The following is a 24761-nucleotide window of genomic DNA, read 5'->3' on the forward strand; positions in this document are numbered from 1 at the left end:
CTGTGTGCTCAGTATGCTTCTTTCTTTCTTTCTTTCTTTCTTTCTTTCTTTCTTTCTTTCTTTCTTTCTCTCTCTCTCTCTCTCTCTCTCTCTCTCTCTCTCTTTCTTTCTTTCTTTCTTTCTTTCTTTCTTTCCAGACTGTAGGAAACTTGTGAGTATATCTGCAGACTTTCCATTTCAGTAAATTAGGGCGCAGTCCTATTGAGACAGACATCAGCCTCCAAACTGGGAGGCTGACGCCTATACAGTGCAGGTCAGGCAAAGCACGGAAGGGATCCTCTCCTCCCCGCTCCACCTGCCATGCATTCACGGCTTTGGAGAGGGGGTGGGAACGGGCCTGGAGGTGCCATAGGAAGCAACGTAAAGGAGCTTCCTCAGTCTCCTCCCCTCCCTGCCCCAGGAATGCCCCCTTTTCACTCTCTCCGCACTCCGTTTTATGAGCTTGGAGAGGCAGCCACTGCGGTTCTTCCTGCACAGGCTACAATGGGGAGGGGAGTGTAGTTTTCTGGCCCTGAGCTCAGAGCGTTGTCTACACACTTGGAGCAAGTACACCGAAAAAATCATATGGTCCTCTAGACAGTGTCTAGTGGCCATAGGATTGCTCTCTTAAGATAGTAATTAATGTAGTAGTTTATGATATAAAATGCCTTGATGATAGATTATATATTCCCTGTAAGCTTTCCATTCAAAATAGACAAAATTATTTCTATTAAACTGAAATCCAAAGTCTTGCCCTGTAATGCCTTTGATCACCCCATCTAGTCCTTTACATTGGTTTTCCTTCCAGTTAATTGCTTATTTTTCCTTCCATCTGAATCAAGACATATGGTACACTGAGTTGTACCATAGCTTTTTTAATTTATTCACATGATAATTTGGGGATGTGTGTTGCATCTCTATTTTACATTTAACTTTAACCAGATTAGTTGAATTTCGGGGGAAGGGGAATTCTGTCACAAAATTCACGTAAAGGTTGGTTAATCATATGTGTTTTAGTTGGTTGACTGAGTCAATTACATCTGCATGAATTCGCATGTGGAAAAATAATTATAAAGGTTAAGAAAAACATACTTTAGGGTGGATCTAGACTTAGAGCACAATCCTATGTCTCCTAGACAGTGTCTGGGGGACATAGGATGTTTAGGTTTCTGGGATCTGAGGTTAGAACCAGGGCTCTGACCTCTGAGCCCAGAAACGGCCCTCCCCTCCCCCCTCATAGCTGGCACCATTCTCTCTGTACGAGCTATGTCTCCACACTTGGAAACCGAGTGTGGAGATGGTGAAAAGCGGGTGGTTCCAGGGGCTGGGAGGGGAGGAGACTGTGGAAGCCATTTACGCAGCTTCGTATGCACATCCTGGCCTCCATCCCTTCCCCTCCGTGAAGCCGTGACTAGATGGACAAAATTGCCTATCTAGGGAAAATGTAGGGTGGCCAGAACATGGAGTCAAGGATCGCCTTTGTGCGCCAACTGCCCTGCATTGGATACTCGGCAGCCTCCAACTTCAGAAGCTGCCAACTATCAAGATAAGATTGTGCCCTCAGTCATGCTTAGAGTTAGACCCATTGAAATCAGTGGGTCAAGTTAGTCATGACTAATTTACATCCCACTGATTTCAGTGGGGTCTTCTGTAAGCATGACTACATCTGGATCCAACTCTTTGTTTTAACTGATGCTTGTATCTTGTAGAACTTAGATCAAGCATGATATTGGAACGGAATATGTCTGTCCTGTGTGAAAGAGAACCAAATAATAATACATCTACGGTGGTGCTTACTACCTGTGGATTTTGTAAGTACTTGAATTTAAAAAATACTGTTAAACATTTTAAAATGTTGATGCTCAATGGTATTTAGACAAATAAAAGATTTTTAATTGATTAACCACTTAATTAACTGAACATTGCAGCCCTGTTTTGGGAGATGGTGGTCTGGCGAAGTCAATATTGGTAAAGATACTGGATCCAGTATACATTGCCTCTTCGTTCTGTTCAGAATCTTCTTTTTCTGCCTTCAGTTATAAAATATGGTACTGTATTGCACAGATTCCATAACTTCTTATTATATACTTTGGAATGTACAGGTGTTTTTAAAGTCCTTTTTTGTTTTGCTTTGACTTCCAAATATTAGCCGTGATTAATTCAGCTGTTTGGCTTCTTTTTTAAAAAAAGTATATTCTTGCAAATGCCAGTGTGCTTCCAGTGGGACTTCAGCCTGCTGGAGTACCTTAAGCCTGTAATGCCTCTCCAGGCATTCCATAACAAGGGGATAGGTTGCTGGCTCAAATTTGTTGGCAAACAAATTAGGAGATTCAACGATCCACTTCAAGTCCCCAAGCCCATACACACAAATGTCTCTGACATAATGACCTGCAAAAGAAAAATGATAAATTGGCAATCACGTCTAGGTACGTTCCAGGAAGTGAAATATGTGGTGAACATTTTACATTAGAGGTGAGAAAAAGGTAGCGCTGTGGCTGAAATCGGGCCCCATAGTCACCATCCTATTCCTTGCAATGCCCTTAGGATTGCTGTTATTTTTGTACACCAATTTGCTTTTGATCCAGTTCCAGTGGCATCTCTGTGAGCCATAGTGATCAGGGGCTGGGGGTTTCTTAGAGATGCATGTGAGGAGCAGGCAGGGTGGTGGAGGAAGTGGCATAGGAAACTAACATGATTTCTTCCCTCTCTCTTTCCATTATCAGTATCACATTTAATCTGGGAAATCTTTGCTTAAGACCCAACCAAGGTGTTGCTATACAGGGTGGAAAAGGTATGCGTGCAAATTAGAGAGAGAAAATGCCTGCGTATGCCCATCATTTTGAGGGTGTATATATGTTTTTGGGGAAGGCCCTCTAGCAAACTTGGTATTTCTAAATTAAAAATTTAAATAAATACATACATACATAAATAACTAATATTGGCAGTGTGTCTCCCAAAAGAAAGAGGGCTCCCCATCACTGGCATAGATTATAAACTACGTTTTGAAAATTCAGCACATTCAAGGTTTTCATGAGTGTGGATGAAACATTCATATGCTGATGTAATGTGGTAGTGGTTAACAGCACAATGCATGCATGTTTACCCAGAAGCAAGTCCCACTGAGATCAGTGAAACTTGCCACTGCTACTTACATCAGTGGATTTAAGATTTCCTAGAATATTTATTTAAAGCTCTCAATGTTCCCATGTCTTATTAATTGCATTAGTTGCCATTTCCACAACACATTTGCATCATTGGGGCAAAACCTACATTGTATCCTGGGCATTTGAAGCCTGAGTGTGCAAACATGACCTGGTGAAGCCTCCCTAGGTGAAAAATTCCATTACTTTAGCATTACTCCAGCCATCCAGTTTTCCATCTTCAGTTGTGTCTGTCTCGGAAGCCTCAGAGGAAGGAGAATAAAATGGGGGGGGGGGTGCAGGCAGGGAGCTCTTTCTGTTCATGGTTTGTCATTCTAAAAATGTGTCAGGCAGTATCCTTCATAAATATAGCCAGATCAAAATGAATGGAGAATTTTGTTGAGCAGTAAATGAACTGTTTCCTCCCACCACTGCCACCCTTATGCACACACTAATAAGCAGTGGTGGTGTGGTTAATCAGTGTATCAGGCTAGGATTTTGGAGACCTTGGGCACAGTCACCTAAGGTTGTTGTCCAGAGGATAAAATGAGGGGAAGGGAACCACACTATCTTGAACTCCTTTGGGGAAACGTGGGAAATATAAGTTAATAACCACAATACTGTAATTGCTAGTGGAATCTCAACCAAATATATCGCATATGCCAATGCATGTTTCTTTTTTAAATGCTTTGTGAAAGACTATTGAGGTACATATTGTGGATAAATTTAGAATCGATATTAAGTGAATATTATAGTAAAGAAGTTGGAATTAGGATTATCCGAGAGTAGTAATTTATCAATTCACCTGGTACAGTCTTCCCAGCTTTGCTGCTGTGAAGCCTCCATTTGCTTCTGCAGGGATTTTGTGGGTTTACTGCTTAAAATACCATTGAAATGAATAGAGGCTGTGTAGCATTAGGAATTGGCTGATGCTTCTCTGTATGTCTTGGAACTGGCTTGTGTTGTGTTCAGTTATTACATTTACCTTTGCAGCCATTATGGGCTTTCCCTTCTTGATCTCTCCACTTGATAGCTCGTATATTTCCTTCCCAGCGTGCATCTGGTGTAGCACCCGGCGCATCTAACAACCAAATTCAAAGCAGAGTTACCTGTGATTTATTTATTTTTTTAATAAAGGTTTGTTTGAATTTATGCCACCCATACAGTATTGCAGCCCTCCCCAACCTGATGTCCTCCAGATGTGTTGGACTACAACTCCCAGCAGCCCTGGCCAGGGGATGCAGGGACTTGTAGTCCAGCACATCTGAAGGCCACCCAGTTGGGGAAGGCTGCAGCATTTCTCCTCCCAGGGTGGCTTAAAGGACTGAGTTTTCTATAACGTGTCTTACTCTTCTTTTTTCCAGTGTTACTATTTCCCCTGCTCACAAGACGGACGCATTATTCAGCAATCCTTATTCTCTGCCCAAAAGTATTGTTTTGAATGGCTGGGTTAGGCTTAAACTCCACAAAGCAAATAAGACTACCTATGATGACTGCATTTCTCCTTACTTCTGCGGAGGTGCAGGAATTCTCCTGGCATCCTTTCAAGGGAGGCGGTACAAGTCCCAACATCAAAAGAGGGCCCTGAAAATTCTGCCCAATATGACTTTGCCCTTTTTACAGTGTGGACGGGGATGCAAATGGTTTGCTGTGGGAGAACTACCCAGTCCAGAAGGGTGTAATCTTGCCTGACATGGACAAACCTCCTCAGTGCAGAGTTGTGGAATAACAGCCTTTATAACACCCCATTGCTTCCAAGGATCAGGCTGCCAGGAGCTGTTGGAGGGAGGGAGGCAAATAAAGCCTAGGAGGCTGTAGCCACTATGAATGCTGCCGGCTCCACCACTGAAAGCAGGCAAATTTGGGATGCACTTGCCAGACCGTGGATGAGGGAGATCTTTGACTCCATTCCCCCAGTCACATGCTCATAGCTCTTCCCTTAGGACTACAGACCCTCATCTGGGACTGTCTCACCATCCTGGAGTGAAGTTGTCCTGCTTAACTGAGGCACTGCATGCCCCCAAGGAGTGATATCTCAGAACCTTCCCACTCTAAATCGTGTCTTTCAGGAGGGGCCAACAGAGTACTTCAGTGATAGGTGTAGATCACCCAAGAGCACCAAATTTGCAGTTTTTATTCTGACCAAAGACATGGGGAGAAAAGGGACATAACATTTATTTGCAATGAAAGATTGTCTGGAATGCAGAATAGCAAGTTTATGAAATGAGTAGAATCATAGAGTTGGAAGGGACCTCAGAGATAATCTAATCCAACCTCCTGCTCAAAGCAGGATCCACACTGCAGGGTAACTAATATATCAAGAATGAGAGTGGTTTTAAATTATGATTTTCCTTTTAAAGTCAAAAGAGCTTTGATGTCTTCTGAATTTTATATACACTGAAATAGGCACCTAGAATGGAAAAAGATTCTTTATGTTCCTTTTTTTTTTACACAATAAATTGTGTGGAGCTAGGAAAACCCCTCAAATTCAGGGTTTTTCTTGTTTAATACCTGGCAGATTGTGCTAAATTTCAGTATTGAGCATTATGGGGTCAGTATTTCCTAAATACTGAAGGGCCAAAATGAATGATTAGGTAATCGCTCTGGCAACTGGACTCCTTGGCTCCCAACAGATTTCTCCTGGGTTTGCAAATGCAATACTTGGGAACAATTTATAGTATAAATAACTCTGCTCACCTGGTAGACGGTTCAGGGTGACCCAGTAGTGCTCATCAGGACTATAAGTATCCCTTGACCATTGAAGCAAGTCTTTTGCACGTGCATCAGTAAGTGTAAACTCTACAAATTTTCTTGTGAGTACATAGTAGGCGCTCCCAAAATATATAGTCAAATTATGGGGTGGCTCACTTTTCACATTCTTTGTTGGGTACACATAAGATTTTCCTGAATGCACATATTCTTTGTAACTCGTATGTGTTCGGTGTTTCATATGAGCTGGTTGAACAATTCCTGGAGTCATATTTTTACCATTCCATTTGCTTTTAATATACTGTATAAGTTCCTTGTTAGTTTTGATGGGATAATCCTGGCCACATAGGTTAATAACATAATTCCATTGATTTTTTGAATGAATCAAGTCCTTCATACAGTTGATATCTGCTTGTAATCTAGAAAATCCTGCATAGACAACACTCTCTCTCTTTGAAGCAATAAAAATATTTTCAAAGCAGTTAGCCAGGGTTTGCACAGCCACCTTGTAATCCTTTGATGATTTTTCATCAATGTGTATACAGTAAACATTCTGAGGCACATAAATGGCTCTGAGTAACTTTATGAACATGTCCAGTTCCTTGTGAATGGTGATGATGTATGCCAAGGAGAAATTCCCTTCTTCTTCTGACAGTGGACTCGTAATGAAGTGGAGTGTCTTCTGGAGGGTTGAGCAGTTGCAAGGAGTCCGTATACAGGTAGACATTTCTTGTCTGCGAACAACCTGTTGGCACAAATGGCCAATTTGAGGAGCAGCATCTTTTCCTTCAAAAAGAGCTGAGCAAAGCTCATTGGGGTAAAAGCCACACTCTGCTAATTCTGAGAAGAGTTTTTGCTCATTGTCTTCCTTGAGCATTGTATTTCTTAGGTAGGTAAAAGCAAAGATAAAGAGGCAACCCACGATGCATACAAAAAACCCCGATTTTGCTGCCTCAAGTAGGTTCATTTTTTGAACTCCTGGCGTTTTCTTCTGACCATAGTTCACTGAAATGGTATTAGTTCTATCTGCAAGGGGGAAGGAGGCAAATCAGCATTTGAGTTTCTTAATTCTGATAAAGCTCTAATGATTCATCCAGTTAGAAGCGTGGGCGGGTGCGGGTGGGAGGGATTGTTTCCTCTGCATTGAGCAGCTTGTGAAATTTCATCTCATGAATCCTGATATTCTGAAAGACAGGCTTAACTGTGCCGTAAAACTGCTTTGACTTTACCATTCCATGGGAAAAGGGTGGATTTTGTTGTTGTTCTCAGTTAAACCCAGTTTCAGATTCTATTCTAGGTGAAATACACATGATTGTGACATGGGGATGTCTTCTCACACATTCATTCACATATGAAGGGCTGGGCTGAGGACACCTTACCTCCCCTCTGTCTGTTGCTCCTGTCACTTTTCTCCCTTGCTCACTGACACTGGGAGTGAGGAGGGAAGAGTGAAGTGCCAGGAGCAACAGGCTGAATGGGGTAAGGGAAGGGATAAGAGCCAGGAAAAGATTAAACAATAGCTAGAACAGGGATGGGGAACATGTAGCCTTACAGTCCAACAATATCTGGAGGGTCACCTGTGAATAGAACAGCCACATCTGAAGTTGTCCTTTATGGCATAGTGTCAGTTCAACAATGCTGCTACTTATTATTATTATTTTTATGTCTGCCAATCTCCACCCTCTGCAACAAAGGTTTGGAGAAAGAAGGTTACAATGTCCTGTGTTTTTAATCATGATCTGTAGAGTTATTTTAGTCACACCCAAATACTTTTGACATGGTTTTCCCCCGTTCCACCCTGCTGTATGATAAACTGGTTTTGAAATTTTCCTGAGTTTGCCGTACAGTGGTTGGGGGGTTCAGGGGTTGGGGCAGGGTTGCTGTTTGAGAAATGCATATGCAAAGCCCTGTTCTCATGGAGTTCGGTGCACAGTGCTTTGGAACCTGGCATAATTGCTTCCGACCCCCCACCACATGTGCATATGGCATATATTTAGCCTACTACTACTTTACTTAAAATAGATTTATCTCGAACAGGAATAGAAAGAAGCACCGTTCTGGTAATGCACTGGGCTGGATCCAGACTTAGTCATGCTTAGAGTTAGACCCATTGAAATCAGTGGGACTTAAGTTGACCATGACTAACTTATCCCATCAATTTCAGTGGGTCTCTCTAAGCATGAATCAGGCTGGATTGAAACGATTATCATTTTTGCAGCAGCTTGTTTTTTGGGATGACATAAAACACTGCAGTTTGTGCCACCATTTTAATGAAGTCAAGACACTGTTTTACTTCCTCTATTAGTACGTTGTCTTAATTAGCACTAAGACTGCTTTTGAATGCAAAGTATAAAAATGAAAACTAATGTATTAAACACAGTTCAAGTTTGTCCTGCTAGGCGGAAAACTCTGACCTTTGCAATATTGCTTTGCCTTGCAGTGCTATTTGAGGTTACTGTTTCCAGACCTATTTTAGCAAGGTTGTTGCACATTTTTACCTTTCTGTACATATTCTTACACAAACTTGGCTTTGTTGAAACATCCTAAGCTTCTCAATGCAGCAGTATATTTCCTTAGAGCTCAGAAGTGAATTCTCCATCCTTGAACTCTTAGATGCTGGATATATGCAGCACTAGAAAAGAGATTTAGCAGAGGGAACAGTCTGTTGAAATGTTTTGTGACCCTGACAGACAGTTAACCAGTTTTAATTTTACCTTCTTTGGCACACATAAAAACTTTATTCAGCTGAAATAATGCTAATATGTGCAGTCAAGAATATCGTGGGTTTGCCATTTTTTCCATCATCAGTGATATTAAATTTATCATACATTATGAACCACCAGCACGGCACAATCTACAGCCTCTTATACTTTTTCCCCATAGATTTTTCTTGTAATCTCAAGATCTAAGCTTTAGCTTAAATCAGTTCTATTTTTTCAACCACTGTACTAATTCTGATTTTAAGCTTTCAGAGGACAGCATGCAAAACAGAAATAGGTTAGAATGCATGAATACTGGAAAGAATACATTTCATTGTTCTTACTGGTATGTGCTGGACTTCAGGTCAGAAGACTGTCCTTTTTGTCACTTCATTGTGTTGAAATCCTTTATGTGGAGTGCTAGATGGAAGATGCATCCATTTTGCTGCTTAGTCCTATCTCTCCTTTAGTCACACTGTTCTTCAGTGGGGCTGCCTGTGCCGGCCTAAGAAAAACATCAGGAGAAACAGTCCCAGTAGATTAGTGTTTGCCTAGAGGCTCGTAAGGAATAGGCTTACTGCATAAACATGCGCATAGAAGCAAGCATCTTCCTAATACAAGCTTTGAGCCTTAAGCATCTGCTGGATCAGCAAATATTCAGCTCTCGTATCGCTCTTCGGATGGTGTGGAGAAAAGAGGTGGGAGGGGGAAGTCTTTAAAAGGAGGACACAAGGTTTTCTGAGCAAAACAGAATCACGCTTGCTCTGAGATTGCAGCCGGCTGCCAAGTGACGAACAGAGCCAAGAATAGATTAGCATAATGGACATTATGTACACTGTAGTGAGGGTTAGGAACGGGGGGGGGGAGTGGGGGGCAGAGTTACAGTAGGGTGGCACTAGCTGTGTCACAGAGCCAGAAATGCTGTGATACAATGAGCGAATAATTTACAAAGACACAGAAAAATCACTCTGGATTAGATAGGCTAACAGTTGTCCTAACAACATTGTCGTTGGGAAGCGCATGAGCAGAGCATCAAGGGGCAGCAAATCCTACAGTTCAGTAAAGGTTTTTTTTAAACAAAATTATTTGCTCATAAACATCACAAGGAAGTAGTTGTATCCTTAAGATCCATCTTGCCCACTGAGGGGATGTAGACTTTTTGAAGTGACTTAAATCCCTTGCATGTGTAGCCAACATTTCCTCAATAAAGAATTCTGTGCAATTCAAAAGTATGAATACCCTTTCACAATGTATCTATTTTTGTCATTCCTCCTTGAATTCAGCACAAACAGCAACCCTTTTTATCAGTGTGACTGTTCAAAGGAATCTTTATAACAACCCTTTTTAAAAAATCCCTTTTCTAACTGGCATAAACCAGGCAATGGGGAACAAATAAAGAGGAAGGGCTTATGAGGAGAGCCAGCAACAGCTACATTCAAGGTCATGCCATGGCAGGACACAAAGGGCAGCCTCAGCCATTTTTAGCAATCAGTTCTATCCACACGATGCCACCAGTAGATAATGGCTCATGTCCTCCAACGTTTCACAGATGGAAATAGGGATGCTCTTCTGTACTTGTCACACCTCTGTTCACACAGAAGTATTACTGCATTTGCCCCAGCATTCAAAACAGGTTGCTAGAGGTCTTCTCTATCGGCTGAAGGCTGACCTAATGTACTCTGCAATGGTTTGTTCTGCATTGGTTTAAGAGCAGAGAGGGTTGTATTCTTTTGCTTAAAGTTATAGTAGAAAAACATAATTGTCCTATAACAGTCTTCCTCAATGTGGTGCCCTCCAGATGCTGTGGACGACAAGTCCCATGAGCTGCATCCAGCCTGCTCCATGGTTGGGAATGATGGGAGTTGCCATCCAAACATCTGGAGGGCAGCAGATTGGGGAAGGCTGCCATATAACGTGTTAACTAACCATCCAAAATGAGCCAGCATATGAAATGGCAAACTCTATATTACATGGTGCCTTAGTGTTAATGCACATGGTTTGACTGACAGTTGCACTATAAACCACAAATATCTGGCCAGATATTTAGCTTTTATAAATCCAGTGGATGGGACTGAATCTAAAGGCAAATAAAGTGTTTAAAAGGCATCACCAGCATCACACACACGCCACACACACAAAGGAAATTAGGGACAGTAATTCACCAGGTGGGATTGTCTCTGATAAATAGGGACAATTGGTGTTGTGAGTTAGGCTGTCATTGATTTTCTTTTAAGTCCTTTATAGTGCACATGATGAGTTTTCAGGGCCAGATCATTCATTATGCTTTTCCTTCATGGAGATCCTCCTTGTATAAGAAGTTGTGTGAAATGCCATGTGTAGATTATAATTTGTATTTGCACATATTCACAAACATGTATGCACAGTGGCTCAGCTGAGACAACATATCAAACCATGATTTGGTTCATAGGCTTGTGCACCAATTCCCTCTTCTGCTAGTTTTTGCCAAACATCATTTTGGCAGCGATGTCCAAACAAGCATCTTGCCTCCAAATCACAATGTGCAAAACCACAATTCGAAGTGGGTTTACAAATCGTTAGTTTGGAGGCAAGGCACCAGTCATAGTTGGCTATGACATCCAAATTGGCAGTTTGGGTATGGTTAACAAAATCTGCAAAATGGAGGAGGAAATCTGTGTGTGAGAAGGGGACAAGGAGGCATGTGACCCCATGGATGAGCTCCCAGTTGCCAGAATATAGTCTGGCATTACATCTGAGCCAGTGTTGGGTGCTTTGGGAAACCACAGCTTATTGAAGATTCTATGTGTGTGTGTGTGTGTGTGTGTGTGTGTATATATATATACACACACACACATACACACACACACACACACACACACACACAGTAAAAGGCATCCTGTGCTAAAAGCTTCGACATGGAATTAACATGGAAGTAGGCAATTGGTGAAGTGGTTCTAACACTAATCCAGGATTCTGGAGTAGCTCAGGATGGGCAACTTATTGGTCACCTCAAAACCTCTTTTTAGTGCTCTGGCTTTGCTTGTTGTGAAAAGGGGGATGCAGAGGAGCAATAACAATGTGTTGTAGCCAGTGTTAATCCGACTTAGAATAGACCCATTGAACTGAATGGGACTGAAATTAGGCTAATATTAGATACAACCCTATGAATGAGATAAAACTCTATGGCCACAAACGAGTGGATCATAAAGCTGAGAGACCTGGAGGGCACCAGGTTTAGCTAATGTTCCTCCACAGATGAAGCCACATAATTGAGACCACAGTGAAAAAGATGCCAAGTGAGCCAAGCCACACAGCACTGGGAAAGGCTTGATGCAAAATTCAGGCTTGGGTGGGGAGGCAGTATAAGCAACAGAAATGACAACTCTCCGAGAAGCTGGGTTGCAGTGGGCTGAATTACCGAACCCTGGAGCGGACGGCTGTGGTGCCCTTTTTTAACTTTGGAAGTGTATACATTGTCTCTAAACCAATCTTCATTATGAAGAGAATGTCTTTCTTAATATGACTTAAAATGGTTTTCCTCCTCCATTTTGCAGTTTTCGTTAACCATACCGAAACTGCCAATCTGGAGAACGAATAAGCTCTCACAGAACAGAAGAACGAACCACCGGTGTCCCGTACTTGGGTTTTTCAGTTGAAGTCCCCTCTTTTTTTAATCAAAAATTGAATGATTAGTGATAACTATAAAACTATAAAATGTTAGGAAAGTTAGCATTTTAGTTGCTTTTTGACCTTGCTGAACGTGTTTAATCAGAAACAAGAGCAAATTATTGAGAGCTCTGGAGTTAGAGGAGCTGGCAGACTTGGGCTGTTGAGCAGGATGTAGATTAGCCAAATCACAAGGATTTTGTCTAAAAGGAACCAAAAGTCCTTTCTCTGTTTAATTTTTTTTAAAAAAATAAAAACATAAAATACCTGATAAGGAGCAGTTTTAAAACATTTAATCAATAAAATGCTTTTGGCTGAAAATAAGTGGGAAGAAGTTAAACCTGAATGACTTTTTTTTTTTTTTAACATGCAATCATATACATATCTACTCATAGGAAGTCCCATTGTGTTCAGTGAAGCTTTCTCCCAGGGAAGCATGTACAGGATTGTGCTGTAAATTATAAGTAATGTTAGAGGTTAGAGCAGGTTGTAGCTTTAAAAAACAAAATCTTAAAATTCAGAATTCGTAAACTCACCCAACACTGGAAAAGGCAGATGGTTTTGAGCCAAATTTAAGAAATGGGGAAGAGCATTCTTAGGATCCATTGCCCTTCAGGCAAGTTCAGACTTTTAAGTCCTTCCATTTCTTATGCCGGTCTCCGTCACATGAAAGGAGTTAATATTTAACTTGAAATGTTTGTATTTTAGTGTTAGTTTTCCTTAACCACTTAATTCCCCTGTTTTGGGATGCAGCAGAAATAATATTCCAGATAAGATAATTAAAAATAGCTTGCGTTTTTCTGGATTTTTTTCCTGTTGTTCTGACAGCCTTTTAAGGTAGTGAAACCAGTCTTTGTAAATGAGATCTGTAGATACTGCATTGCTGTTGATTATAAATAGTCTTGGTATGGTTTTAACCTCTAGGCTGCTAGCAGAGTACAGTGAACAATGTGAAAAAATCTTGTGTATTCTGTCCTTTCTTCTTTTAACTCTCCAGTTGCCAAAACTTTCCACACACTGATAGACATGTGAGAGTAGCGTAAGGACTTATTTCAGGCTTCCAGAGAACTGTGAAGAAATAATGAATCAGAAAGAAAAATCTGGCTTTTGTGCCTTCCTCTTACTCTAAATAACTTCACTTCTCCTTTTCTTGCTTTGGCATGTGAAGGCTTTAAGTTTTATTTTAAATTGTTGGCTTAAAATAGTGATTTGAATAACCTCTTACTATGAGAGCTACCATGAGAGTAGAGAGGTAGGTTTTTAAAAACCCTATATGTGAATAATTCTACAAGTTCACACGTCACCGGAGCAATTTCTGGGTTGTTGAACCCAGGTATTGATGGGGACGAGCAAAGCGATGAGTGTGCTGCCTCTCATGTGCTTGTCATTTCCACTTTCAGTTAACAGCTTAGTGACATGCTAACCCAGAACTCTGGATTTTTATGGGCTAAACAACCCAGAGTTAACTCGACAATGGGTTGTTAATTAAAAACGGAAACAGTGAGCACACAGCTTGTGTGCTTCACTTGTTCTTTGCAATTGCTGGGTTAAACAACCCAGGAGTTGCCACTGTGATGGGCGAACTGGGTCTAAGCGTAGACAACTTGATGCCAGCCTTCCCCATCCTGGTGCCCTTCAGATGTTTTGGACTTCAGCTCCTATCAGCCCCGGCCAGTATGGCCAGTGGTCAGTAATTGTTAATGTCAGCTCTCTGGAGGGCAGTGGGGGCAAGATTTAGTCTCCAACTGCTCCTCCTCCTCTCTGCCAAACAGCTGATCAGTATGATTACTGATTTTTGTATATACGGCAAGGCTGGGATTTAGAGTACTCCTGAAAGAATATTTCAGAGAAGTGCTATTGTGCATGCAACTCAGAGTGCGTTGTAGGGTTATGTGAAGGTTGAATAACCCTCAAATAACCCCTGCCGGCTAGGTTTGCATGACACATTAAGCCACGGCAACCCCCAGTTGGAGGTTGCATATTCATAATGATGGCTGGCATGCACTGCAGCTCCCCATGGGTGAATTAACCAACGATGGGCTGTTGTGTCACACAACTGGCCCATTGTCTCAGTCCTTGATGACTGTCAGCCAAAAGAGTGAATTGTCTCCATTGGGACATTGGTTTATTTGAAATTTCTATTAGCGGTGAATTGGTGATGGCTGATTTATTTGGTGCTAACTTAACCAAAGATGAATATTCTTGTGTGGGCCAGCCCTAAAGCTATCTGTGTCTGTATCAGCTGATTTTTCTCTGGGACGAACAGTGGAGAAGTCATTGAGTTTCTCCTTCTTCTCCTGTGCAGTCCCCATGAGCAAAGATGACCAAAGGAATTACTCTTAAGTAACTGTCTGATCTAGGACCTAATTCCTGTTGTAATTCCATCCTGCCAATTCATGCAGCAGATCCATTAGCAAATGGATCTTCTGGGGAGGTGAAAGGTTACAGCTGTCACTCTCAAGTGGACCGACTACTTGATGAAGGGTTGGAGCCTGCAGTTTGAAATGGCAAGCTGGCACCCTTCCCAGCTAGGGAAACTAGCTGGGAGGGGGAATGTTCCAGTCTGCCACTTGAAAGAGCAAGGTGCTACCCTCATAGGAAGTTGTCTTATTCCAAGTCAGATCATTGGTCCATCTAGCTCCCGTTTAGATGGGAATCTTTCACAGCCCTTCCTGGAGATGCCAGGGTTTGAACCTGGGATCTACTGCATGTAAGGCATGTGCTCTGCTATTTGAACTATGGCTCTTCATTTTCTTATAGTCAATATTCCTCATTATGTTGGTTTAGAAACTGCAAGGAAAGTGGGCTTGTGTTTGATGAAATATATGATTTCTCTGTCTCCCTCTCTGTCTTTCCTGGGAAGTCAAACAGACATGGAGTCCTGATGAGGGACATCACATGAGGTGAGGTGGGCTGTCCCAACTGTTTCCCGGATATGTCCTGGGAAAATGACCCATTGCTGGCTGTCCCTCACGTGGCTACTTTTATGGAATGCATCGTTCTTATCACAAATCCCACTTAATGTTGTATGACTTTCAACTGAAACATGCTGACATCCATGAAAGGCGTGCATTTCGAACATATCATTGTTTCTTCATAACTAAAGGGCAGCATCTACCAGAGAAAATTTTTGTTACAAATGCGCTCAGAGTGACAAATCAGCTGTGGAAGAGGACTGAGAGAGAGGCTAGAAAACCAGAAGGCCACCACAGCTACTATTATACCTTTTCCATTTAATTTTTGCAAATTTGGATTTTTGTAGAGTCATAAGAGAGCACCACCGGGGACGTGGTGGCGCAGCAGCTTACCGATGCTGGAAGTTTGCCGGCCAGAAATGGTCGACACTCTAACAGTTCGAGCCCAGCTCTGCGTGACGGAAATGAGCTCCCATCATTTCATCCCTAGCTCCTGCCCACCTAGCAGTTCGAAAGCATACCATCTCCGAGTAGATAAATAGGCACCCCCATTTCAGTAGGGGGAAACTCTGGCAGCACTCTATGCGGGGAGCAGGAACCTGTGCTGAATCTGCCTGGACGTGATCAGTGGAGGAGCGATCGAAAAAAAGCCCGGATGAGCCGACTTCCCTAAGAACCCTGCTGGCCAGCTGATGCAAAGCTAGCTCGTCCTCTTGTGGTGCATCAGTGCAACAAAGACTAGCAACTACCAGCGCCAGAACATCTACCATGTAAAAAAACATTGTAGACTCCCTGGCAATGTGTTTGTTGTTGTTGTTCAGTCGTGTCCGACTCTTCGTGACCCCATGGACCATAGCACGCCAGGCCTTCCTGTCCTGCGCTCTCTCCCGGAGCGTGCTCAAGTTCATATTCATTGCATCCGTGATGCTATCTAGCCATCTCATCCTCTGCCGTCCCCTTCTCCTTTTGCCTTCAGTCTTTCCCAGCATCAGGGTCTTTTCCAGGGAGTTTTCTCTTCGCATTAGGTGGCCAAAATATTGGAGCTTCAGCTTCATTATCTGTCCTTCCAATGAACACTCAGGGTTGATTTCCTTTAGGATGGACTGATTTGACCTCCTTGCAGTCCAGGGGACTCGTAAGAGTCTTCTTCAGCACCACAGTTCGAAAGCATCAATTCTTCGGCGCTCAGCCTTCCTTATAGTCCAGCTCTCACAGCCATACATTACTACTGGGAAAACCATAGCTTTGATTAGACGGACCTTTGTCGGCAAGGTGATGTCTCTGCTTCTTACTATGTGTGCCATATGCTAAATAAATAAATAAGAGCACCACCTCTTAAGTTCCCTGTTGCGGGTTTAGCCCAAACAGAAACACAATGGGTGGGTTTGCATGTCAGACTAAGGCTCCCTGAGAATAAGCCACCGTGGGTTGGTTGTTTGGTTGCTAACCCAACAGACGTTCAGGCACTCTGGCTTCCCCCCTCAGTCCTCTCACTGGCCCCCTGCATGTATCCCAGGCACCTTTGCAGCAGAACTCTTTGTTTCCTCTTTCTCTGCTTTCTGCCATTGGTCCACTGGGGTTGCCAGTTGCTGAGGGAAACTCCCCCACCCTACCCGCATCAGATCGCCAAATGGACTTAATTTTCTGAGCCCTTATGTACGTGGTAACACACTCCCAACCTATTTATTTATTTTGTGGGGGCTCATGCGTAAGACCACAAGACTGCCTGTCTGCTGTTTAGCCCTTTTTTAAAGGTTGCTTCGTGTTCTACCAAAGTAAGAATACCCGCCCCTAAAGCTCCTTCTCTCCTGCAGCCACCAGCCACTTTCAGCTCCCCCCACCCACTTCGTGTTTGTTGCTTCCCTCCATTGGTTGCCATTGCTAGCTGTCACATATATGGGTTATAGAGAATGAGAGGGATCACTAAACATATTCACAAGTCATGGAAAAGCAGTAAAACTGAGGGGAAAATTCACAAATGTCAAGGCAGAGCAGTAAAACTAAGGGGGAAGTTGCACAAATCTCATTTCAGAGCGGGGGGGCGGATTACAGAAATTTCAAGACAGAGCAGTAAAACTGAGGGGAAAATTATTTTCTCAGGACTGGAAAAAAAATTCTAAGTCCATTTGGGACGTTCTCCAGTATCCTTTCTTCTTAGTTTTAGGATCATGGGGCGGAGGGCACTGTGAAGGGATGAGGGAAGATGGCAGCAGCACTAGCAAGTTCGTGAGGACCGACAGGGTTTTTCGCCACTCTTGCTGGGCACCTCTCTAGCCATTCCCAACAATTCATAGTGAAGTCGCCCTGCTGAGTTCAGACGTCAGAAGAAGCCACCATGGGTATGAACAACCCAACAACAAGCCATGGGTTCTCAGGGTGGCTTGTTCGTGAAAAATAAGTCACCCTGCGGAAACCACACCAGGTTCACACAACACAGAAACCCACCATGATCAGCCATGGTGGGTTGTCATGTCATGCAAACCAGGCCACTATATGTGTTTCCACTTGGGCTAAGAGACAGAAAACTGTCATGGGCAGTATAGTCACTTTTTGGGGAAGCTTTAACTACTTTATAAGTACAATAAAATGTTTTTAAGTTAAAAAAACAACAACCAGACACTCCAAACTACTGATCTTAATGTGTAAGCATATTCATAACTACTTTCTTTGCTTTCTTTTATCCCCTTGCCTTATATTCCAACTAGGTCAGCCTTTTTCTGGTACCTACGCATGACATGGAAAAATATTTGCGCCTTGAGAAAGCATTGCTTTTGACTAATGTTTGTAATGGTGACATTATCCACTTCCCTCCCAAACAATTTGTAAGGGTGGTTTTTTCCCATCTCAACTGGAGGACACTGGACAGTTTTACTTTCTAAATGCATCCTCTGGCTGGAGAGTGGCTGGGCTGTGTGAATAGTAATCTGTTTCCATGGCCCTGCTACCCAGGACATTAACCTTTAGGGCAGCGCAGTCACAGAGCAGAGGCGTGTGCTGTGACAATGGTTGCAGCATCGTCTGCAAAGCAGAGCTTCGTAGCTCTGTGTACTTAGCTTCTAACTTGCAGGAAATTCCCTTGCTAAAACTCCTAGTTGAAACACAGCTGAACCAGCAAATAGGATCTTTGGGCCTTAAGATGGGGTACCCGGGTACAATTGAATAGGTACAGAAGGAATGTCATCCCATCCATTAACTGTGGAATGAGGTTGCAATTTTCATATGGAGAAATTGATTACATATTTGTAGTTACGGTCTTTTAATCCATCTTTTAAAAATCAACCTGAAAAGTAGTTGATTTTTTAATAATTTACAGTTCAACACAGACAAAAGTTGCATATAGCTATCCTATCCCATTAGGAAAAAAGTCCAGATGTCATAATCAGGGAATGTATTGATTGATTGATTGATTGATAGTTGGGCTACTCTTTAGATAAACATCTCACTTTGAGATCTACCTTGAGACACACCTACCTGTAGAGTAGCAAGTAATTAACACTGGTTTGCCTAGTCCAGGGTAGACAATCTGGTGCCCTCCAGATGTTTAGGACTGCAACTCCCATAACTCCTGAACATTGGCCAAACAGGCTGGGGCTGTTGGGAGTTGTAGTCCAAAACATCTGGAGGGCATCAGGTTGCCAGGTCTGAGGAAGTTGAAAGTATAATGTTGTTGTTTGTTCGTGTGCCAAGAGCTAAGTTAGAGAGAGGGAAATTAGGTTCATGTTTGGTGAATCTGCTGCTGCAGGAGTGAGTGGGATCAATTTTGTTTTTTACCAGAACACTGAGGTCTAGTAACCAGAGTCAGACAGAAAATGATGGCTCAGGTTGCAGAGTCAGGTATCTATTGCATTTCATAGATATATACAAATCAACGTGTGCAGAGTCAGGTATCTATTGCATTTCATAGATATATACAAATCAACGTGTGAGTTACCAGAAATCGTGGTTTCTAACACAACACTCCAAAACTGGCCAGCAGAACTAAACAAAGAACTGATCAGAAACAACACATTAGTACCCCTATTTTACATACGAGGAACACTGAAGCTGAGAGATATACAATTAGCACAAGGTCAGTCATGACAGAGATGTTTTTTCTTGCAATTTTATTTGCTCATGTTAAAATACTGGGAGTCAGAAATCCCTGGAGATCTACTGCAAATCACCCAGAGATCTATCTACCAGTCGATCCTGATCTACCTTCTACCCACTCCTGTGCCTCTTTGCCAGTTTCTGCTTATTCAACCTGTTCCTTTGTTGATGAACAAATGATTACAAAAACTCTGTAACTCTCCAGCCCTCTTTTCTCCCAGAGACCCCATGAAAGTTGCCCTGAACTTCCTGCCGCTGTAGGAAGGAGAAATGTGAAACAGCATAGTTTAATAGGATTTTCTGAGGAATGCAGATATTGATAGTCTCTTGTTTCTTGATCACTCTTTTGCAGCACCATTGTTTGTGCTGGCATACTTATGGTTTTCACAGGCTGTTGTAAGGATTAGTCTTCAACAGCTAAGTTAATAACCTCTGAGGTTTGCTACCTTAAAGATTCATTAAAGCCTTCTCTCTTTTGAGTATATATCCATTTTATTTTTATATAAATGTTTGAAGTATATAAAAATGTTTAGGGCATGCACGCAGGGGGGACAGAAGCTTGTGTTTTTATCCTGTGCCCCTGATCCATGCAAGCCACGCAGCTCCTGTGTACAGCCCTTGTGGATTCCCTGCAGCCTATGCATTGTTGAGTATGGTGCACAGCAAGACTGGATAGTTGTTGCTCAGATATCATCCATCCTCGACATCAACTAAATAAAACTTAACAAATATTGTGCCTGTTTTATTGGTACCATTTCCCTGTACTTTGTTCCTAAATCACGGAATGAGAAATGTGGGAATTTCACCTGTCAGGTAAGAGAAGAAATACAGACAGGTCTTACTTACATGTCTAGGGTCTAACTCAAGACCTGGTAACATACTGGCACCAAGCCACATTGAAAATATCCACAAACATGTATAGAATCTTCTATTTAGAAACTGAATCTTCTCTTTGCAAACATGAAGGAGAGGCATTTTTGTTTTTAAGTTGGGCTTCTCAAGATTTTCACAAAAGCCTCTAGGCCAGCGTTCCCCCATCTGGTGCCCTCCAGTTGTTTTAGTCTACAATGCCCAGCATTTCTGACCATTGGCCATGCTACCTGGGGCTGATAGGAGTTGGAGTCCAAAACTTCTGGAGGGCACCAGTTTGGGGAAGGCAGCCCTAGGCTGTCCAATAGCCTAAGATCAAATTGAGTATCCCTCGTGTACTCGACTTTCACAATAGTAGTTAGGAAGGATGTTCCTGAAGGTCAGGCATGCTGTTGCCCCTCTAACCCCTTTCCTTGTGAAACTGTTTACACTGACGGGGTTCAGATGAGATGACCATGGGTCGCGTGAGGGTTGTTTAACTCTCGTATAATCCATGCTCACGGGGTTCACACAACACGACAAACCCCGAGTGACACGTAACCTCCGCAGCTTCACCGTGAGTTTAAATAATGCTTGGTGGGCTGTCCTGTCATTTGAACAGCCCCACTCTCCATTAAGAAGTCATTGAGTGATGAATATGCATGTGTGAATCAGCCCTGAAAGAGACTTAAAACCACTTTCAAAATAGAGTCCAGCTCACTCGATGCACTTCTGTCTTCTTGCTTCACTCCTGTGGCACACCATGTCTTAGTTTGCATTACAATTGTAAAATTCCCGATGGTAACGATACACCTACTTCTAGCACGGAGAGGACCATGTTGTACCTACTTGCCATGTAGCTATTAAAAATGAGGAGCCTGTCAAAAGAAAAGAGGGGGCAACCCTAATCAGGACCACAGACATGGCTGAATACACAGGGATTCAAACCCAGTCTTTTAAGAGCGAAGTACTCAAAGCTGTCTGCCTGGGTGAATGTGTAAGTTTCACTTTTTCCCACAGTCAATTTTTTTAAAAATCTCACTACTCATAACATTGCTGAGCAAAATCCCTTGCAATACAAACTATGTGAAGAAAACATATACAAGCGTACTGAATATGAACATGATGTTTTCACAGAGTGTTTGTTTTTTGGTGCAGTACATACCCAGACTATTTACGGGATGTCATCTCATGCTCCAGGTCTCTCCAAAATTCTGACTGCTCTACGCAACGGACAGAGGATGCATCTGGTGGCTCAGTAGTTAAACGTCACCTCTGAACAGTTAGAACAATTTATTTTAAGTGTAGAGCAACCGCAAATCAAGTAAAGTGATATTCTTACCCCAAGCTGTAGAATGAAAGCATAGATCCAGGCTCATTCAGAAACCTCAAAAAGGAGCAGTCATCTAAAAACTTTGATACTGTATCGTGGTGGAAATATGTGAATGACTTAAATGTGGTTTCAGCATCTCAGCACAGTGTTCTGTTGTAACTGTTTCCTGTTGCATCAGTCAGATAATGGTGACTGTGAAGAGAAATTGCTGGAGAGGTTAGAGGAAGAAGAAGAAAATTGAAAAACTAAACCATAAAACTGAACACAAGAGCCATTATTGATCTCCTCTAATTTTCTCATCAGTTGGCATCAGCTATCCACAGATGTTTGCTGGCTTTGAAAGGCAAGTTGGCTTTCATTTGTGGGTACGCATGCAAATGTTACCAGGATGATGGCTATAAACGAGAGACCAGAAGACCAATCTTAACAAAGGTCAGGTGCAGATAGCAATCCAGCCAGCACCATTTGGCTTAGTAATTTTTGAGGTTCCCTTTTCGTGAAGCCTGGTGTTTTTTGTTTTTAATATTTTATGTTATTGGAGATGTAATTCAGATACAACATAGAAATGGGTTGCTTTCATGGGTTGGTGGCACCAGTTCCACATTTTCTATCTGCCCCTTTCTTCATTATTTCCTGCTGTCTCTCCCATGCCATCTCCGTGCTGCTATTTGTGCTTGGAACATCCTTCTTTCTTTTGCTCACCATTCGATTTCCTGTATTGTGCATATTCCTTTAAAAAAAAAAATTGAAATCCTGTGTCAGGGTTTGTAGTATATGGATCAGGAGTAGTATCATCTTGCTTACTAATTGTATACTGAAGTGGGTGAAACTGAAAAAGGATAGCATCGCTGAAAGTTAATGGTTGCAACAAATTGAGATCCCATTAATGATTAAGCAGAAGTGGCAGTCAAAGAAACATGGTCCCTGCCAGCATGGCCAGTGGTGAAGAATGCTGGGCATTGAAGTCCAAAACATCTGGAGATCCACTTTCTGCCCACCCCACCTTTGCAGTATGCAATACTTGTCTAGATGGACAAATAGTTTGGTATAAAACAGCTTCCAGTCTTCCTCTGTCTGTTCCATCAAAACTGAACCCTGGGAGGCTTGGGTTAGGTGCCTTGGGAGTACATTTCCAGATGTTTTGGGAATACATTTCCCAGCATTTCTGACAATTGGCCATGCTGGCTGGGGCTGATGGGAGCTGTAGTCCAAAACATCTGGTGGACACCAGGTTGGGGAAGGCTGCCCTATGCACACCTTCCCCCCACATACAATTCTGATGAAGGTAACCAAATTTTCTTTTAAAAAAACTTATTTGCCTGCAACTCGCCTAGATTATACAAAGTAAGGAAATGCACATATGTCTTTTTGCAGAATTCACTTTCTGCTGGCCAAGTAGCTATGTAAGACACTGAAGCCTTATCCCCAGGCACCAGAAATCCTACGAAGCCTCCCACTGGCTCCTGAGATTTCCCAAAGCATTGCTTGGATGCTTTCCATTCTAACTTAACAGCCACGAGGGCTGGGAAGGAAAAACAACCCTCTGAAAGAAGTGATTCTTGCAGCATCCAATGTTTGTTGTTTCCTTGTTCTGTATAACCTCCTTGTATGTTGTAAATAAATGTGCATTATAATATTAAGTTAAAGGTAACTTTGTCTTCTTGGTCAAAGAGGAGTAGGATGTGATTCCTAAGCAAATATTTAAAAAATTATTTGAGGGCCAGTTTCCTTGGTTTAAGGGCTGCTGTTTGTAACAACTTGCCATAGAGCTTACTTTGGGGTAGAGCGGGGTTGGAGAATGCCACTGCTGGAAGTACAACTCCTCTTTCTTCACTCTTTGCTTGGGATTGTTTTGCAGAAGATCAAAATATATTGGAGTCAATCTGGAATCTTTTAGACTTTGCTCTAAATAGCCACGAGACATGTCAGGTTAGCTGTTAGCAAATAATTATATTACCTAAGATCATGGCTATGAAATGCCATGAAGAATGCTGGATGGACAGCTGACTTCTGCATTGTTTTATTCTGGATTAACTGCTACGATGGTCAGTTGACTTGTATGTTGTTTCATCAGTCCTGTTTTTATTTGCATACTTTTTGTTTGTAATTTTTCATGGCTGATGGCTAAGCAAATGGTATTTTGTTTCTGACAAGTCAGGAGCATGGTTGTTCCTTAAACTAGAAACATCTTAAGTACCCATTGTTTAATTCAGCTCTTTGGAGGTTTAGAACAAAATTTAAGCAAGAATATATTTCTGATATTTTTCTTCCTTTTGAGGCTTACTGTCTACATCTGGATCATTCAAAGCAGAGATAATGAAGTAAAAGAAAAGGTTGCAAATACTTGTTTTGTTGTCTTATCTTATCTTATCTTATCTTTGGAATGCATTTTACTTGTCCTTGAACAGCAAAATTCCACTTCGCTCTCTCTCTCTAATATTTTAATATTTAGGTGTTTTTTAAAAATGTAATTAAAGTGCCATTTTTAATATCGCATAATTGCCAGACCTTTTAGAACCTGTGGCCCTCCCGATGTTGTTGGACTCCAACTCCTATCAGGCGCAGCTAGAATGGCCAATGGTCATCTGGAGGAGTACAGATTCCCTGCCCTATCTTATGCTGTAGAATACCAGTTGAGAAGCCATGCAGGATAGTGGATAGAACCAGGGCTGGGAAGATTGTGTTCAAATCTTGGCTTGGCTCGTTGACTTCTGCATTGGACAAGTCACATTTTCTCAGCCTAGTCTACCTCACATGATTATTGTGGATATAAAGGTATATCTTCCTTGTGACCACCTTGTGCCCCTTGCAGAAAAGTTAGGATAGAAGTGTAATGAAACTGATCCCAGTTTAGATTATATAAAATCACTTGGTTGAAAAAAAAAAAGTCCTTCTTGATTTACTTAGAGCATATGGCCCCAGCCCAGAGGATATCAGCCACATTTAAGTCTCATTGGAATCAATAGGGAAAGTTAGTTGTGACTGGCTTATTTTCAGTTAATTTTAATGTGATTTAAGTGCTGCTAACTTCCCTTTGGATTGAAGCTTATGGGTTGGATCCAGACTAAGTTAGTTACACTTAGGTTCTATTGAAATCAGTGGGTCTTAAGTTAGTCATGACTAACTTTTCACAGTGATTTTAAGGGGGTCTAAATGAGACTAACCTAGTCTGGATCCGGCTCTGTATATTTCTGCAAATATTTGCCTGCAAATGAAAAAATAAGTAGTTCCCTCAGTGAACTAATGGCTCCACGTATTGTGGCTCATGACGGAAATGGCAGAGAGAGCAGACATCTGAGAAATACAACAAGAGACGCACATACGCTTAATTGTATCTTGTGGTCAAGCAAACACTCATAATATGGAAGGTGTAACTTATACTCTCCCCTTTTTATATAGGGGC

The 24761-nt window shown here is 42.1% G+C and overlaps 2 protein-coding genes across 8 annotated transcripts in view; one reads left to right on the forward strand and one right to left on the reverse strand.

Moving 5' to 3' along the window:
• RTF2 (replication termination factor 2) overlaps positions 1-24761 on the forward strand; it is a 67228-nt gene that overhangs the window by 31881 nt on the left and 10586 nt on the right. The window lies entirely within an intron of this gene.
• Positions 72-21515, reverse strand: LOC146348877 (putative beta-1,3-galactosyl-O-glycosyl-glycoprotein beta-1,6-N-acetylglucosaminyltransferase 7). Of its 7 annotated transcripts, none has more exons than XM_084854214.1 (7): positions 21368-21515; positions 8872-9032; positions 8327-8460; positions 7406-7511; positions 5817-6854; positions 4105-4200; positions 74-2367 (listed from the first exon to the last, which is right to left on the reverse strand). In XM_084854214.1, exons 5-7 carry the CDS (start codon positions 6793-6795, stop codon positions 2135-2137), a joined length of 1308 nt encoding a protein of 435 aa, XP_084710340.1. In that variant the 5' UTR covers positions 6796-6854; positions 7406-7511; positions 8327-8460; positions 8872-9032; positions 21368-21515; the 3' UTR covers positions 74-2134. The 7 variants fall into 7 exon arrangements, with proteins under 7 accessions (XP_084710338.1, XP_084710340.1, XP_084710339.1 ...); XM_084854213.1 differs by lacking the exon at positions 21368-21515 and adding an exon at positions 12709-12833; XM_084854212.1 differs by lacking the exon at positions 21368-21515 and having other exon boundaries at positions 72-2367; positions 8872-9214.

The sequence above is a fragment of the Heloderma suspectum genome, chromosome 4 (genome assembly GCF_057233095.1).
Source record: "Heloderma suspectum isolate Gila_16-S chromosome 4, 16-S_ref, whole genome shotgun sequence".
NCBI classification, from domain to species: domain Eukaryota; kingdom Metazoa; phylum Chordata; class Lepidosauria; order Squamata; family Helodermatidae; genus Heloderma; species Heloderma suspectum.